Source organism: Marmota marmota, unplaced genomic scaffold, assembly GCF_001458135.2.
Source record: "Marmota marmota marmota unplaced genomic scaffold, marMar, whole genome shotgun sequence".
NCBI classification, from domain to species: Eukaryota; Metazoa; Chordata; class Mammalia; order Rodentia; family Sciuridae; genus Marmota; species Marmota marmota.
In genome coordinates, this window is record NW_025999900.1 from 58,560,058 (window position 1) to 58,573,530 (window position 13,473).

Sequence of the window (13,473 nt, forward strand, 5' to 3'; positions counted from 1 at the left end):
CTCTAGGATTCCCCGTCCATTAGCAGCTCTCACTGGCTGTGTGGGGACCATGTCGGGGTGAGCTGGAGGTCGGTGGGGACTGTGTTGGGGTGACCTAGAGGTCTCTGGGGACCGTGTCGGAGTGAGCCAGAGGTTGGTGGGGCCATTTGGGGGTGAGCCGGAGGTCGGTGCACACCGCTGCGGCCTCACTGGGGAGTCAGCAGAGGCTCAGGCCAGACCCAGGAGCACAGCCAGTGGGGGGGAGAGTGGAAGAGGCTGGGGGTTGGGGTGTGTGCTAGGGAGCTGGGAAAGCCAGCAGGTGACAAGGGGGAAGCTACTGGGGACCAGTGAACTGGAGCTGCTGCTCAGACATCCCCGTGGCTGGTGACCTTTTGAGGCCAAAGACCTCTAGGTCACCCCGACACGGTCCCCACCGACCTCCAGCTCACCCCAACACAGTCCCCCGTCCTCCGGCTCACCCCGACATGGTCCCCACACGCCCGCGGGTGAGGCCTGGCAGGAGATAGACTCAGAGTCCGTTGGGAGGATGTTCGTGAGCCCAGGCAGCACTTGAGGGGGCAGCACCCAGCTCAGGGCTCTGCAGAGCCAGCCAGCGCTGACCTGGGCCGGGCCCAGCTGCAGGCCTAACAGAACTTCTTAGCCAAGCAACAGAGGAGGAGCATGTTGTGTGACGTCTGCGTCCTGCCCCTCAGAACCCAGGGACATGTTGCCATGGCGAGAGGAAGTCACAGATGAGATTGAATTAAGGAGATGACACCAAGTCATCCAGGGGGTGCAGTGATGTCACAAGGGTCCTTACGAGAATAAAGAGGGCAGGGGACTTGGAGTCGGTAGACGTGATGGTGGAAGGAGGTGCCAGAGCCATGCATAGAAGGAGTGGCGCACTGGGACAGGCAGCTTCCAGGAGCTGGGAGCAGCAGAGCGGGAGAGTCCCCGGGCCTGGCAGAAGCCACTCTCCTCCCGTCTTACCTGCAGCCCAGTGAGACACACTTTAGACTCCTGACCTCCAACTGCAAGAGAAGAAAATTGTGTTGTTTTAAGTCACCAGGTTTGTCCTTGTTTGTTGTAGCAGCAACAGGAAACTCAGGCTGATTGTTGTCCTTACACCTGAGGCTTCCAAACACTCGATCGTCACCTCATCAATGAAAGCTTTGAGGACTCGGTGCATACCTGTGTCATATATCATGTCCCCAAGGAGACGTTTGCAAGGGGCATTTCCTTCTAGTGCCTGGAGCAGCCCATGGCAGAGACCCCAGCCCCAGGCAGGCAGGGCCAGGACCTCCAGAACTGACCTGGACCCTCTAAGAGGGCATGGTGCCCCAGTTCTGAACCCTGTCTTGCTGGCAGGTGAGGCTGGAGTCTCCAGCCTCTTCTGGGATGTGGCTTGAGGTCAGGCTGTGAGGCCAGCTGTGGCTGCTGGAGGCAGGGCCTAGTTAAGGAGGCTGACTCAGCCCAGGGCCAGCCAGCCCTGTCCCTGCAGCCCAGGGGGAAGATGGGCTGGCCAGGAGCTGGGGGCGTGATGGTGGGGGTGGCACAGGCATGGCGGGGAGCCCGACCTCAGGTAGCCCTCAGGTGCATGCAGACAGGGATGTGGGGGAGGGGCGGCTGCGGGCAGAGGTGTGAGCCAGAGGCCTGGCTGGAGATGCTAAAGACTGTTTCCAAGCCCAGGTGCTGTCCTCCTGACTTAATTAATCAGCATCTATTTGCAAACCAGCAATTAAAGATCTGAAATCCTTTGATGTGGCCTGATGAGGTCTGGCAGAGTATAGAATGGAAACTTCTAGAAATGAACTCAGGATTCCTCTCCCCCCACCCAGACCTTTGTACCTCAGGCCCTGTTTGGGAAGACTTTCTCTTGCTCTCTGGGGTGACAGCTTCTCCCTGATCCTCTGGGGAGCTGCCAACCCCCCAAGTCTGGGGGAGGGGAGAAGAGGGACACGTGCGGGTTCAGGGGGAGCCCAGGCTGGCTCTGCAGGGTGGCTTTTATTTGTTCCCTCGACAGACTCCTTATCCCTCCCTGTGCCAGGCCCCGTGATGAGCCCTGGGTCTCAGGACACTGGAAAAGGCAGACAGTCTGACGAAGGGAGGCCAAGTGGCACTGGAGACATGGAGGTGGGGACAACCCTGCCTTCTAGCAATGACCCTTGCCAGTCCCAGTGCCTATTCCCTGGTCTGATGCTGGGTGTGGGAATTGGGGCCAGAGAAGGTCGTTCTCAGAAGTTTGGAGTCTGTCCCTGTGGGGACAGGAGCAGCCCTAGGTGTCACCAAGGCCCCACTGTTGCCCTGGCTGTGCAGCTTTGGCAGGCTAGTCATCACGACCCCAGAAGGCTTCTCCCAGCGGCGTCAGGGTTTGTGACATCAGAGGCACTTCGGGGTGTGCCCATTACTGAGTCAGCCATGAGGCCGACAGGACACTTGCCTGTGGTCAGAGGCCCAGAGTGAGAGACAAGCTGAGCGACAGCTAGGTGTCAGGGTCGGGGGCACAACTGGTGGGGTACTGGGTTTCCATTACAGAAATACGGTGCACAGCCTTCCAGCTGGGTACCCTGTGTGACACTGGCCTCCCTGGGTTGCCGGAGCGCTCTCTTTGACCCAGGAAGTGTGAGCGGCCTGAGTAACACTTCCCCTTGCCGTGTTTTCATGGTGACGTGAGGGTGGATCTGGGGCAGGTTGGAGGCAGGAGTGGAGGCCCGAGGCCTTGGGAAGCTGGCAGAGCAGATTCTCCCGTGGTTTCCCTGGCCCTGGGAAAAGGCCCTTCTCCGCCCGCTGAGTTCTCAGCCCTGGAGAGACCTGGCTCTGGGAAGCCAGTCCATCTTGACTGGACTTAACCTTGACTTAGCTGGGCTGCAGCGTGAGCTTTGCCGGAGGCCGTGTGGGGAGATGTCTGCTGCATGACCCCAGATCTCCAGATCCTTCTGGCACCTCTCGACCTCCCCCTGCTGCCAGCGGGGGCCTCCTCATCACGGGCTTTTCCCTAGATATGAGCCTGGCCGGGTGGAGGGGCCTGGGTGCTCTCACCTGTGTGTGTGACAGTGGCCTTGGCAGGGGCTGGATGTACAGGAATGTTTGAGCGAATGTCCAGGCAGGATGGAGGCGCAGGTTGGAGGTTTTATGTTTTACAAAATGGGTCAGTCTGCGGGCCACAAGTGACTTTCCTCAGAACCAGAGATACCTCTTCACCATGCTGATCCCGACCATCCCTGTCCTGGCACTGTGACAGTCCGGGTGGGCATCTAGGATGCTGGCCACGTGCCCAGGCTGGAAGCTCAGAGGCCATCCACCAGGTAATGGCCGGGTGACCCCGTCGGGTGCTTTTGAAATCTTCACAGCAGTTCTACCTTCCCTGTCTTTCAGAGTGAAACGTCTTTCAACCTAATATCAGAAAAATGTGACATTCTATCAATTCTTCGGGATCATCCTGAAAATAGGATCTATCAGAGGAAAATTCAGGTGAGGAGGGGACAGGGAGGCTGGGGGTGGTCCTAGATGGAATGGACTGGAGTCAGGGGTCAAGAAGGTGCCGCTTTGAAGTCTAAGAGTCTAGTTTGGGTTCCTGGGCCGATGAAAACACTCCAGATTATTCAGCAAGTAATCTATGCCTTGTTTTGTTGTTTGTTTGTCTTAAAGACATTGTTTTAAAAGCTGAGCCCTATCCCAGGTGCTCAGTTCGCTCACTAAGCTTCATCACTGTTGAGGGCAGGGACTGTGCATCCCCACTTCACAGCTGCAGAAGCCAGGGCACCGTCACAGCCTGCTCCTGAGCGGCCGAGTTGGAATTTGGACTGGGCAGCCTGATTTCCTGGGTCGTATTCAAAACCAGTGCACCAGGGGACCTCTCAGGAAAAGGAGCCTCCTGGGGGCTGTGAGGCTCCCTCTGGGGACCAGGACAGGGAGGAGCAAGGCCCCTCATCTTGGGCAGATTCCTCCACTCCTCTCACCAGGGTGGAGTGGGCTTGCTCCAGCACTGACAGGAAGTGCTGCCCACCCCCCAACCCTTCTTCTAGTTCTGTAGACCCAAGCTGCTAAGGGCTCCCTCATGGGGTAGGTGTCCTTCAGCAGCTCAGGGTGGTGGCAGTGGGTGGCTAAAGATCCACAGGCCTCCCCAGGGTGCACTGCCCGGGGCAGGAGCCAGGCACTTCCTGCCACCCCACCAGCCTTCTCAGGTGGCCCATGCTCTGAGCCTCTCATTGCTCTGATGGGACCTGGGGTTCCTGACCCCTTGAAAACCACGCTTTGCTGGCAGAACCCTGACTGCGGCCCCATGGGATAGGAAAGGGGATCCAGGCCACTCGCAGCCAGGAGCAGAGTCCCATGGAGTGGCATGGCCTTCCTCTGTCCTGCAAGGAATGTCTGCAGGACTGTCCACATGGCCGTGTGCATCGAGGAGGCCCCTCCTCCCACCTGCAGCACCAGTGCCCACCGGCAGCTCCGCTGACCCCCTGGCCCACGCCTGTCTGCTGACACGAGCCACCCCCCACCTCCCGGAAGCTCTCTCTGATTGCTGCAGTTGGTGTGGATGTCCCTGCCCCAAGTCACCCCTCCTATCACCATCACTCAGCTACCTGTCACCTCCCCTACTGCAGGCTGCCTGGGGATAGGCTAGGGTCCTCCGTGCCTGACACTCAGGCCACGTCAGTGTATTTGTGCATTTGTGAACGAGCGCAGGTGGGCAGCAGGGAGCGAGTAGGTGTTACCTAGGAGGAAAGTCACTGTCACATGTTACTGCAAATGTCCTCATGTCCTTCTCTCCCGGGACCACAGGAACTCAGCAAGAGATTCACCGCAATCCGCAAGACCAAAGGGGATGGGAACTGCTTCTACCGGGCCTTGGGCTATGCCTACCTGGAGTCTCTGCTAGGCAAGAGCAGAGAGATCCTCAAGTGAGTGGGTCGTGGGGTGGTGTGTCCCTGGGTTCTCTGTGCTGGGTCGGCCCTGGCTGTCCTGGAGGGCAGCACAGGTGGCGAGTTGTTGGCGCTGGGGAGCCTGCTGCCCTCTGTGGTAGAGGCGAGGGCTGCCCAGAGCTCAGTGACCTTCCAGGAGCTTGGCAGCCCTGTGCACCCCTGCACGTCTGGGTCAAGCCAGGCAAGTCACATTGGCTGGGTACTTGGTGACCTAGGCCAACAAGAGAGGAACACAGAAGAGGAAGCTTACCCTGGTGTTCTGAACCACCCTGCTGGCCTGGCCCCAGTGAGTGTGACCAGGTATTCAGCTGGCCGGGTGCCTCCAAAGCTAATGCCGCAGAGGTCCTGACCTCTCCAGCCTTAGTGTCCCCATTTGGGAAGGAGGACAGTATAGTGCACTTCAGAGCTGCCATGAGCATTCAGCAGGGTGATGCTAGCCAAGCCTGTGCCAGCTCCACATGCGCTGTTCCCCTCACCCCTGTTCCTGCCAGGGTGCCGGCCCTCAGCTTGTCAGTTATCATCTGAGGTACCACATGCAGACCCAGCTCCAGCCTGGGGATAGAGTTGTGAGCAAGAGACAAAAATCCCTGCCTCGTTGGGCTTGTGCCCTGTGGGAGAAGATGGAAGTATGTGGGTGCCATGTTTGGTGTGCCTGGTGGCGATGAGTGTCGTGGGGAAGAATCAGGCCCAGGGTGGCTGAGGAGCCAGGGCTGGGTGCAATGCAAAGCAGAGTTGGGGGCAGGGCACACAAGGCTTCTTGGACCTTTCTAGGGGTTGTGGCCTTCAGCTGAATGTTCTGGAGGCCACCTAGAGACTGAGCAGAGTGGGGACCTGACCTGCTGGCTCTTTGTTCAGGTGGAGGCATGGTGGGGACACAGCCCAGGAGGCATGGCTGGGGAGGGGTCCAGAACAGAGATGGTGGTGTGAGGAGCATAGGGAAGGGCCGTGGAGGGAAGTGTCAATTCTAGTTTTCTGAGAAGGTGGCGTCTACAGGTTCATGCAGGACTTGAGTGTGGCCCGTGGGTGGAGACAGGGTCCAGTCGCCTCCCCTGTGCTAGCCTGGAGTAGCCATTGCTGCAAAGGGCAGGCAGGGAATTGTGGAGCTCCATTTTGGTGATGTTAAGTCTGAAACATCTGGGAGCCATCGAGTGCAAGTCTCCCCAGGTACTGGGGTGTTAGGAGACCAGTATTCCAGGAACAGGCCCTGCGCCCAGTGGCCACCAGCATTTTCTTTCATAAACAAATATGGGATCAAGCCACTCCCTGTTGGAAATATATCCAGGCCTCCAGGAGCCCAGGAAACCCTCCCTTGAGGCTCCCCAACCCCTTACTGCCACCTGCGTTCAGGCAAAGGGTCCATCAGGATGATGGAGCTTGCACCTGTCACACTGCCAGACATGGGCTCTGGCCCGACTCTGACTGTCCTGTCCATAGTGCCCCAGGAAGGCTGCATGTCTGCTCTGTAATTCCCTCTCCCCAGGGAGTGGTGGCTTGCTGTTGTCGTGGGCATTAAGTGGCCGGCTCCTGTGAGTACTTAGACCCTGACGCGTGCACCGTGTCAGCTCTTTTGTCATGCTGTTGGCCCATGGCACAGAGACCCCCACACGGATGGGGAGCTAACCCGAGGGTTTGCCCCACTCAGCGAGGCCTGCGAGTCACTCATCTCCATGTACCCCAGGCCTGGCAGAGAGGAGCCCACAGTCTTGGTGAGGAGTGAATGAGGCAGGGGCTCAGGGGTGGGTGGCCCAGGGGCAGAGGGGAGAAGGAGTGGGGGGCAGGGATCCAGGAGCAGAGCTGTGTGCTCTGGCCTTGCCGGGGACAAAATGTGTGGACCCAGAGAGCTGCAGCGGCCTCCTGGAGCGCTGCCAGTGCCCAGGCCACAGCTGGGGACAGGCAGGGGCCACCATGAGGCTGCTGCAGGTCAGACCCTCAAGTTCCCCTGGGACCTGACTGGAGGGGGTGCTGGTGGGCAGAGCAACAGCAGCCACAGCAGTAGAAAGTCCTGCCCTCACGCAGCCCTGCAGCGGAGGTCTGTAGGCGCCCATGTGTGTGCAGACCGGGCCTGAGGCCACAGCTTGATGGAGTTGGGGAGCTGTGGGCAGAATCCAGCTCTGTGTCTGTGCCCTCCCCTGTGGCACCTCCTGGTCAAATCAGGGTCTCAGGTGTGTGCGGCCCAGAAGTGACCAGGACGCCTTTGGCAGGAACGCCCACTCCTGTTTTAGCTCCCCCACCCCGAGGCTCTCCAGGCCTTGCCCAGCTCGAAGCTTCTCCAGCAGTGGCAGGCTCTTGTGACGCCTTCTGCTTCCCAGGTCCTTGTCAGCTTTCCCAGGGGACAGGCTGCTGGGCTGGAGAACTGAGCATGGCAAGGGGCCACGTGTGCCCCTCACTCGGTCCCTGAGTGGCACGCAGCCCTTCCCCTACAGCCTGCGGTTCCTTGGTTCTGCTTGTCCTGGTCCCTGCTGTCAGCTCTGTGTGTCTTGGAGTCAAGTCAGGGGTCAGGCAGGGGCTCCTTGTTCTGCCCCCGCCAGCATCATGGTGAGAGGCTCCGCAAAGGAGCAGAACTCAGAGCAAGACCATGGACGGTGACGGGGTCCTGGCAAGGGTTTAATAGCTATAGGGTGGGGGTGGGGGTGGGGCGGGGCCCCATCCGTGGAGTTGGCCGATTTCTGTGGTGTAAATACCAGCAAAGAGTTGGGAAGAAACCAAGGTACCACACACGGTAGTCCCTACTGTGTGCCCACCAGACACAGTAGGCCCGTGACCTCATGAGTATAGGTGACACCAGATAATTAGAGAATGATGACCTTTGAGTATTTGTCCTCTTTGTTTTTTAGTATGTGGTGTTTCATCGTAAGTTTATACCGTTTGGATTTTAATAATGACCATGTGAACACCTGGCTGCAAACTCAGCCCTCTCGAGTGGGTGTACACCAGCTCTGGCAGCCCCTCAGGCGTGTCCTGCAGAGGGTCGCAGGGGCTTCAGGAGGAACGTGCCAGTGGGGAATGGCAGTGGGGGCCCGTGGCTTGCTGTTGGGTTGCCTGTGAGGTGCCAAGGGACATACGTGTGGGGGTCTGTGTGCTATGGGCAGAGCAGGAGCATTCCATGGGAGAAGCGTGTTGGTCACTCCAGAGATCCCCATGGAGGGGGCGGGGCAAGTGCAGGTTGCATGGAACTGAGAAGGTGGGGCCACAGGGACAAGGAGGAGGACAGCAGGCCTCTGAGAGAGGGGGACGAGTCCCTCACCTCCTCCACTGCAGCACGGTAGATGACTCCCGGGTGGTCACGTGGGGACAGGAGATGGTCAGTGTGGAGTGCTTGGAGAGGTGGACAGGTGCTCTTCCTGTACCCCCTCGGTGTGTGTGGGGTTGGCATGGGCTGAGCAGTGGTCATTCATGGTGGCACCCTGTGTTCTCCCGTAATCACCCAGTCTACTGGCCTTCAGGTTCAAAGAGCGTGTCCTACAGACTCCAAGTGACCTTCTGGCTGCCGGCTTTGAGGAGCACAAGTTCCGAAACTTCTTCAATGCTGTGAGTTCACCAGGGCCACACTGCAGGGGAGCCAGGGCCCTCCACACTGTGGAGCGGGCAGGAATGCCCTGCTGAGCCCTGGGCCTGCAGCTCTGCACCTGCAGCTCTGCACCTGGGACCTCTGTCTCCTCCCATCTGGGCCTAGGGAGGTTCAGGATTGCTCCTGCTGGTGGCATGTGTGGGCACAGGGGGCCTAGTGCCCTGCCCTCCTTGCTGTCCCCATCTACTAGTAAAGGGGCAGCTTCCAGGACTCCTAGCCCTGTGCCACGCTGAATGTGAGGTGGAGGAACCCTGCCCATGTGGTGGAGGGGCCTGTGCCTGTCCCTTGCAGCGCCTCTGGTCTGACACACTGACCCCATTGCTTGGCCTTGGCAGACTCTAAGAATGCTGTCCTACCACGGCCCGAGAATCTCAAAGTGAACCCGTAGGGAGCCCCTGGGTGGGTTCTGCTGGGTCTCCCCTGCTGACGGCCAGCGGGGTGCAGTTTTACAGTGTGGTGGAGCTGGTGGAGAGGGACGGCTCCGTGTCCAGCCTGCTCAAGGTGTTCAACGACCAGAGCTCTTCCGACCACATCGTGCAGTTCTTGCGCCTGCTCACATCAGCCTTCATCAAGAACCGAGCCGACTTCTTCCGGCACTTCATCGATGAGGAAATGGACATCAAGGACTTCTGCACTCATGTAGGTCCCCAGGGTCTCAGGCCTTGGGGACACAGCCCCGCCCCTGGGCTCTGCACTTGTCCATCTGTTGCAAACTTTAGCACCACTGTCCCTGGCCAGGGGATGGTGGGCGTCAGGTCTACACTTGCAATTCAAATTGCGCTGGGTTCGCAGCAGCACTCGGGCCTCCTGGAGCTGCCTGATCCAGGTGACTTAGGGCAAGTCACTTTCCCACCCTGGGCATTTCCCCCTGGAAAACCAGGGCTTTGGACCAGCCTGTTTACAAAATCTCAGAGTCACCTTGGCCCCCAGATATGTTTTTGGTTAACGGTGTATTTTTCTGAAGGAGGGGCCAGTATTTAACAATTGGGTAATTTTTATATGAATATCTGGATGTCTCTAAAAAATCAGAAGATCAAGCCCGAGGCCCTAACTCTTCATGGCAACAGCAGTAGGCCCTAAGTAGCAGCTGGCCTCTCTGTGGGACACATCTGCCACCTCTACTGCCTTTCTCCATGGTCTCGTCAGCATCCAGACTCAGATACTCACCCACCCACCCTCTGGCCTGTCTCCCTGAGCACTTTGGCCTGGAAGCCTTTGATGACAGGGTCCTTTCATCCCTGAATCTTTGATGACAACCTGAAAAGTTCCAGCCCCCTTTTCAGATTCCTCATTTGGAATTCCGCATCTGCAGCTCCAGTGATCTCCCACTGAGTCGCTTTCTCTAGAGCCTCAGCCTCCTCTGCAGTGAGGTCAGCTCCTACCTCACGCATGGTTGTGAGATCCTGTCCCAGCACAGAGTCTGTAACCGTGGCCCAGAGAGCCAAGGCTGAACCCACCTGTCCTCTACAGGGCCTCCCTCTTAAGCTGGTTTGTTTTTCATTTTGGCTTTGCAGGAAGTGGAGCCCATGGCCATGGAATGTGACCACATCCAGATCACAGCCCTGTCCCAGGCGCTGAACATCGCCCTGCAAGTGGAATATGTGGACGAGATGGACACCGCCCTGAACCACCACGTGTTCCCCGAGGCTGCCGTCCCTTCCGTGTACCTGCTCTATAAAACATCCCACTACAACATCCTCTATGCAGCTGATAAACATTGATTAACTTTAGGCCACGCAGTGGAACCTTCACCTCACGGGACTGCACTCTAAATGGAACATGCCGGCTTTTCAGTTTTTTAAGCGATTTGGACTCTAACTAGAACATGTACAGCCTTTTGGGCAGAGCCATGGGAATGAGGCCTGCCCACTATGGATGGTGGTAACTTCGTGTATTTTTTGTGTTTATTTTACGAAGGATCAAATACCTTCTAACTCTGGGCCAGAAAGCCAGGATCCCTGGCTCCGCATGCCAGCCAGTAACCGTGAGACCCTGTGTGGGTCACCTGCCCTCTTTGGACCTGTTTGTTCATCTGGAGGAGGTTCCTGCCAGTGTGGACATTCTGTTGTGTAAAAACGAGGAACTTGTGTTTCTCCTTGCCAGGTCCAGGAGGCAAACCTCAAGTCAGCTATTGACTTGGTGATTGACCTGAAGCTGTCAAGGTCAGTCCAGTCTTGTCAGGCTGGGCTTGCTGGATGGCTGACTGAAGGTGAGGGCTTCCTTGTGGTTCCTTCCATTCATGATGGGCCTGTTTTCCCACCCTTCACTTAACAGAGAAAGAGAGACTTTTATACCAAAGTCCAGCAAAGGGCCTTTAGCCTTCAAAATGAAACTCAGGTTGTTGGAGTCCCTCTACCTCTCAGGGGAGAACAGCCTGGCTTTTAAAGACTAGATGAAGTCTAGGGTCTGCACCCAAATCTGTGTGTGCATGGCTGGGACTAGGAAGCCGCAAGTGTCCTGCCAGCCCCAGTAAGTCCTAGATTACATCAAGGAAGGGGAGCTTGCAGCTGTGGACTCCAGATGAACAGTCATTTTGCAAGGCAGTCTTTGGCTCCTTCCTCTCACCCGTTTTCTTTATGGCCTGACGAGGGGTTGGTGGGAGAGAACAGAAGAGCAGCCGTGGACGCTGGCAGATTTCCTTGGTGAAGACGGCCTGGCAGCCCTGGCTAGCAGCTTCTTCACTCGTCCACCTGGACATGCCCCCCACTTAGGAAGCTCTTCGCCCTGCTGCCCCAGGACCCCTATGAGTCCCCCCCCAGGCTGGCAGGCAACGCCCCAGCAGTGGAGCATAATGACACTGGCTGGTTTGCGGTGCTGCCAACCACCTGTTTGCTGCAGGATTACAGGGAGACAGAGGGTGTAGAATCACCTTCTGGGGTCCCTATTTAATGGAAGGCCATTTTCTCACAGGTTTCATTGTGCAGGGATTTGTTAGAATCTATTGGTGCTACTGAGGGAGTCTGCTAACAGTCTACGCAGGACTGGGCAGCAGACTCCTAAGTCTTGACACAATCGTCACATTTGTATCACTCTTGCCTTGATGAAAGCCAGCAGCATTCTCAGAGTTGGGGTGCTTTAGTTCCAAGTGGGCCCTGGTTCCCACTGTCCTTCATTGGCATTTGGACTCACGGGCTCAAGCTAAGTGATTATGTCCCTCTTTCACAGGATGCCACCTGACTGTCATCTCTATATTTGTTGTAACCCACCCTGCTCTGGGTAGGACAAGTACCCAAGACAAGTACCGCAAGACTCGGTGTATCTTCTGGTATCATCTGCCAGACAAGATCCCACGGTGTCCTTTTCCACACTGAAGGGCATGAACACACGATGCTGGCTAATACCCGGGCCGCTCCAGGGGGTTGTGAGATGGGTCCTGGGCACTCCAGCTGAGCTCTTAAGCACAGCAGAAGCCAGCCGTAGCTACCAATTCACTGCTTTTGTGGCTGTGATATTCTGTGTGGCTCACCTGACCTTGGCTTCCAGGCCAAGGTCAGGTGAGCTGCACAGAGCTGCACTGGGCCCTTTTCTAGGAGAGAATCAGCCAGTTAGGATCAGGATGCCCACAGTCTGGCAGAAGCAGGTCATGTCATCTCCGTGGTCGTATCCTCTGGTTTTCTCCTTTTACATAAACCCACCGGCCAAATTCAAACCACCTGCCCTCATTGCCTCCACATCTTTCCTCAGACCTTTGTCTCAGGGAAAGAACTGGGGAGGAAGAGGCGTGGCAAGACTCAGGAAGCCATGTGGTCACCTGGTTTGTCTGAATGGTGTCAGGTTGGCACCCCCACTTCCTGGGTGACCTGCTGTCCCCACAGAGCCGCCTCTTTCCAGACCAAATGCTGGAAGGAAGTTGCTTTTAGGGTGTGAATTACAACTGCATGTGTATGCTTTTTTTCCAGAGGAAATAATTGAAGGGAACTATTTAGCAACAGGAGGAGCAGTGTGCGTGCTTTGGGCTGGTTTCCCATTTTAAGCACAAATGAAAGGGCTCTAAAACCTGACACCTGGGTTCAAATACCAGCTGTGCCTCTCATCACTTGTGTTGTTTGATCAAGTCTCTTCACCTCTCTGAGCTCATCCTCACATTTGCAAGAGAGACAGCAGGTATCACAGTGGTGAAACCACGTACATGAAAACATGTCACACCTGACGGTGCTCTACCCATGGGACACAGGGAGCAGAGCACTGCTAGATGGGGAAACCTGCCACCTTGGTAGTGACTGTGGCTTCCCTAACAGTAGGAACATCAGGGGAACCATCAGACAAGTCTAAGCCAACACGCTGCCACCATGAGCAGTAGTGGGAGGCAGGGGCTGTGGCCCAGTGAATGCTCAGAGGTCATACCCTGCTGCTTCCCTGGGCAGCCAGTGAAAAGTTTCCTAACATTAAAATGTTTTCCATAAACAACTTTTGTCCCAGCTTCTTTATTTTGAGTACCTGGCATGTCCCCAAGGGCTATACCACCCTGCTACAGGGCTCTGTATTGGAGTGAACTATGCAGGAGGAATGTTCCTTACTTAATGGGTGGTCCAGGACACTCGGGAGGCTCTGCCCACATGATCTCTCCCAAACCTCTCCACACCAGCTGAGAGAACAGCCTGGAAAGCTGGCTCTCTCAAGAATCTATGTCTGGCCTATGACAATGGCCTTAGGCCTCCCATGGCCCAGGTGCTCCTCAAGCACCTTAAACCTGCTTATTGACCCCACTGTGTCTGCCTCATTTGGAGAGTGGAGTTCCCCTGCTCTCTGGCACATGTCAGGAGATGACCTCCCACAAAGGGGCGCTTTCTCCTCCTGCTCAGGTCACCAGTTGACACTGGGAGCCAGGAAGGTGTATTCCCTGGTGACACTGCTGTTTCCCAAGAAAAAAGCAGTTTTCTGAACCTGCCCTGTGTCCAGAGGGCAGATGCTCTCCGGTTCTAATCCCACTTGGCTATTGTGTGGCCCTGAGCGTAGCCTCAGATTCCTCACTTAAGCTTTGCCTTGGCTTTAAGGAAGACTGAA

At 56.8% G+C, this 13,473-nt stretch overlaps 1 protein-coding gene across 1 annotated transcript; it reads left to right on the top strand.

The window, feature by feature from the left end:
- Positions 1-3,321: 3,321 nt before the first annotated feature.
- On the top strand, positions 3,322-12,876 carry Otub2 (OTU deubiquitinase, ubiquitin aldehyde binding 2; the record flags this gene model as incomplete). The annotated part of the gene is made up of 5 exons (XM_015488474.2): positions 3,322-3,450; positions 4,762-4,880; positions 8,345-8,429; positions 8,914-9,108; positions 9,984-12,876. Coding segments are annotated over 5 exons (735 nt in total), but the record flags the coding sequence as incomplete, so codon positions are not given.
- Positions 12,877-13,473: the final 597 nt, after the last annotated feature.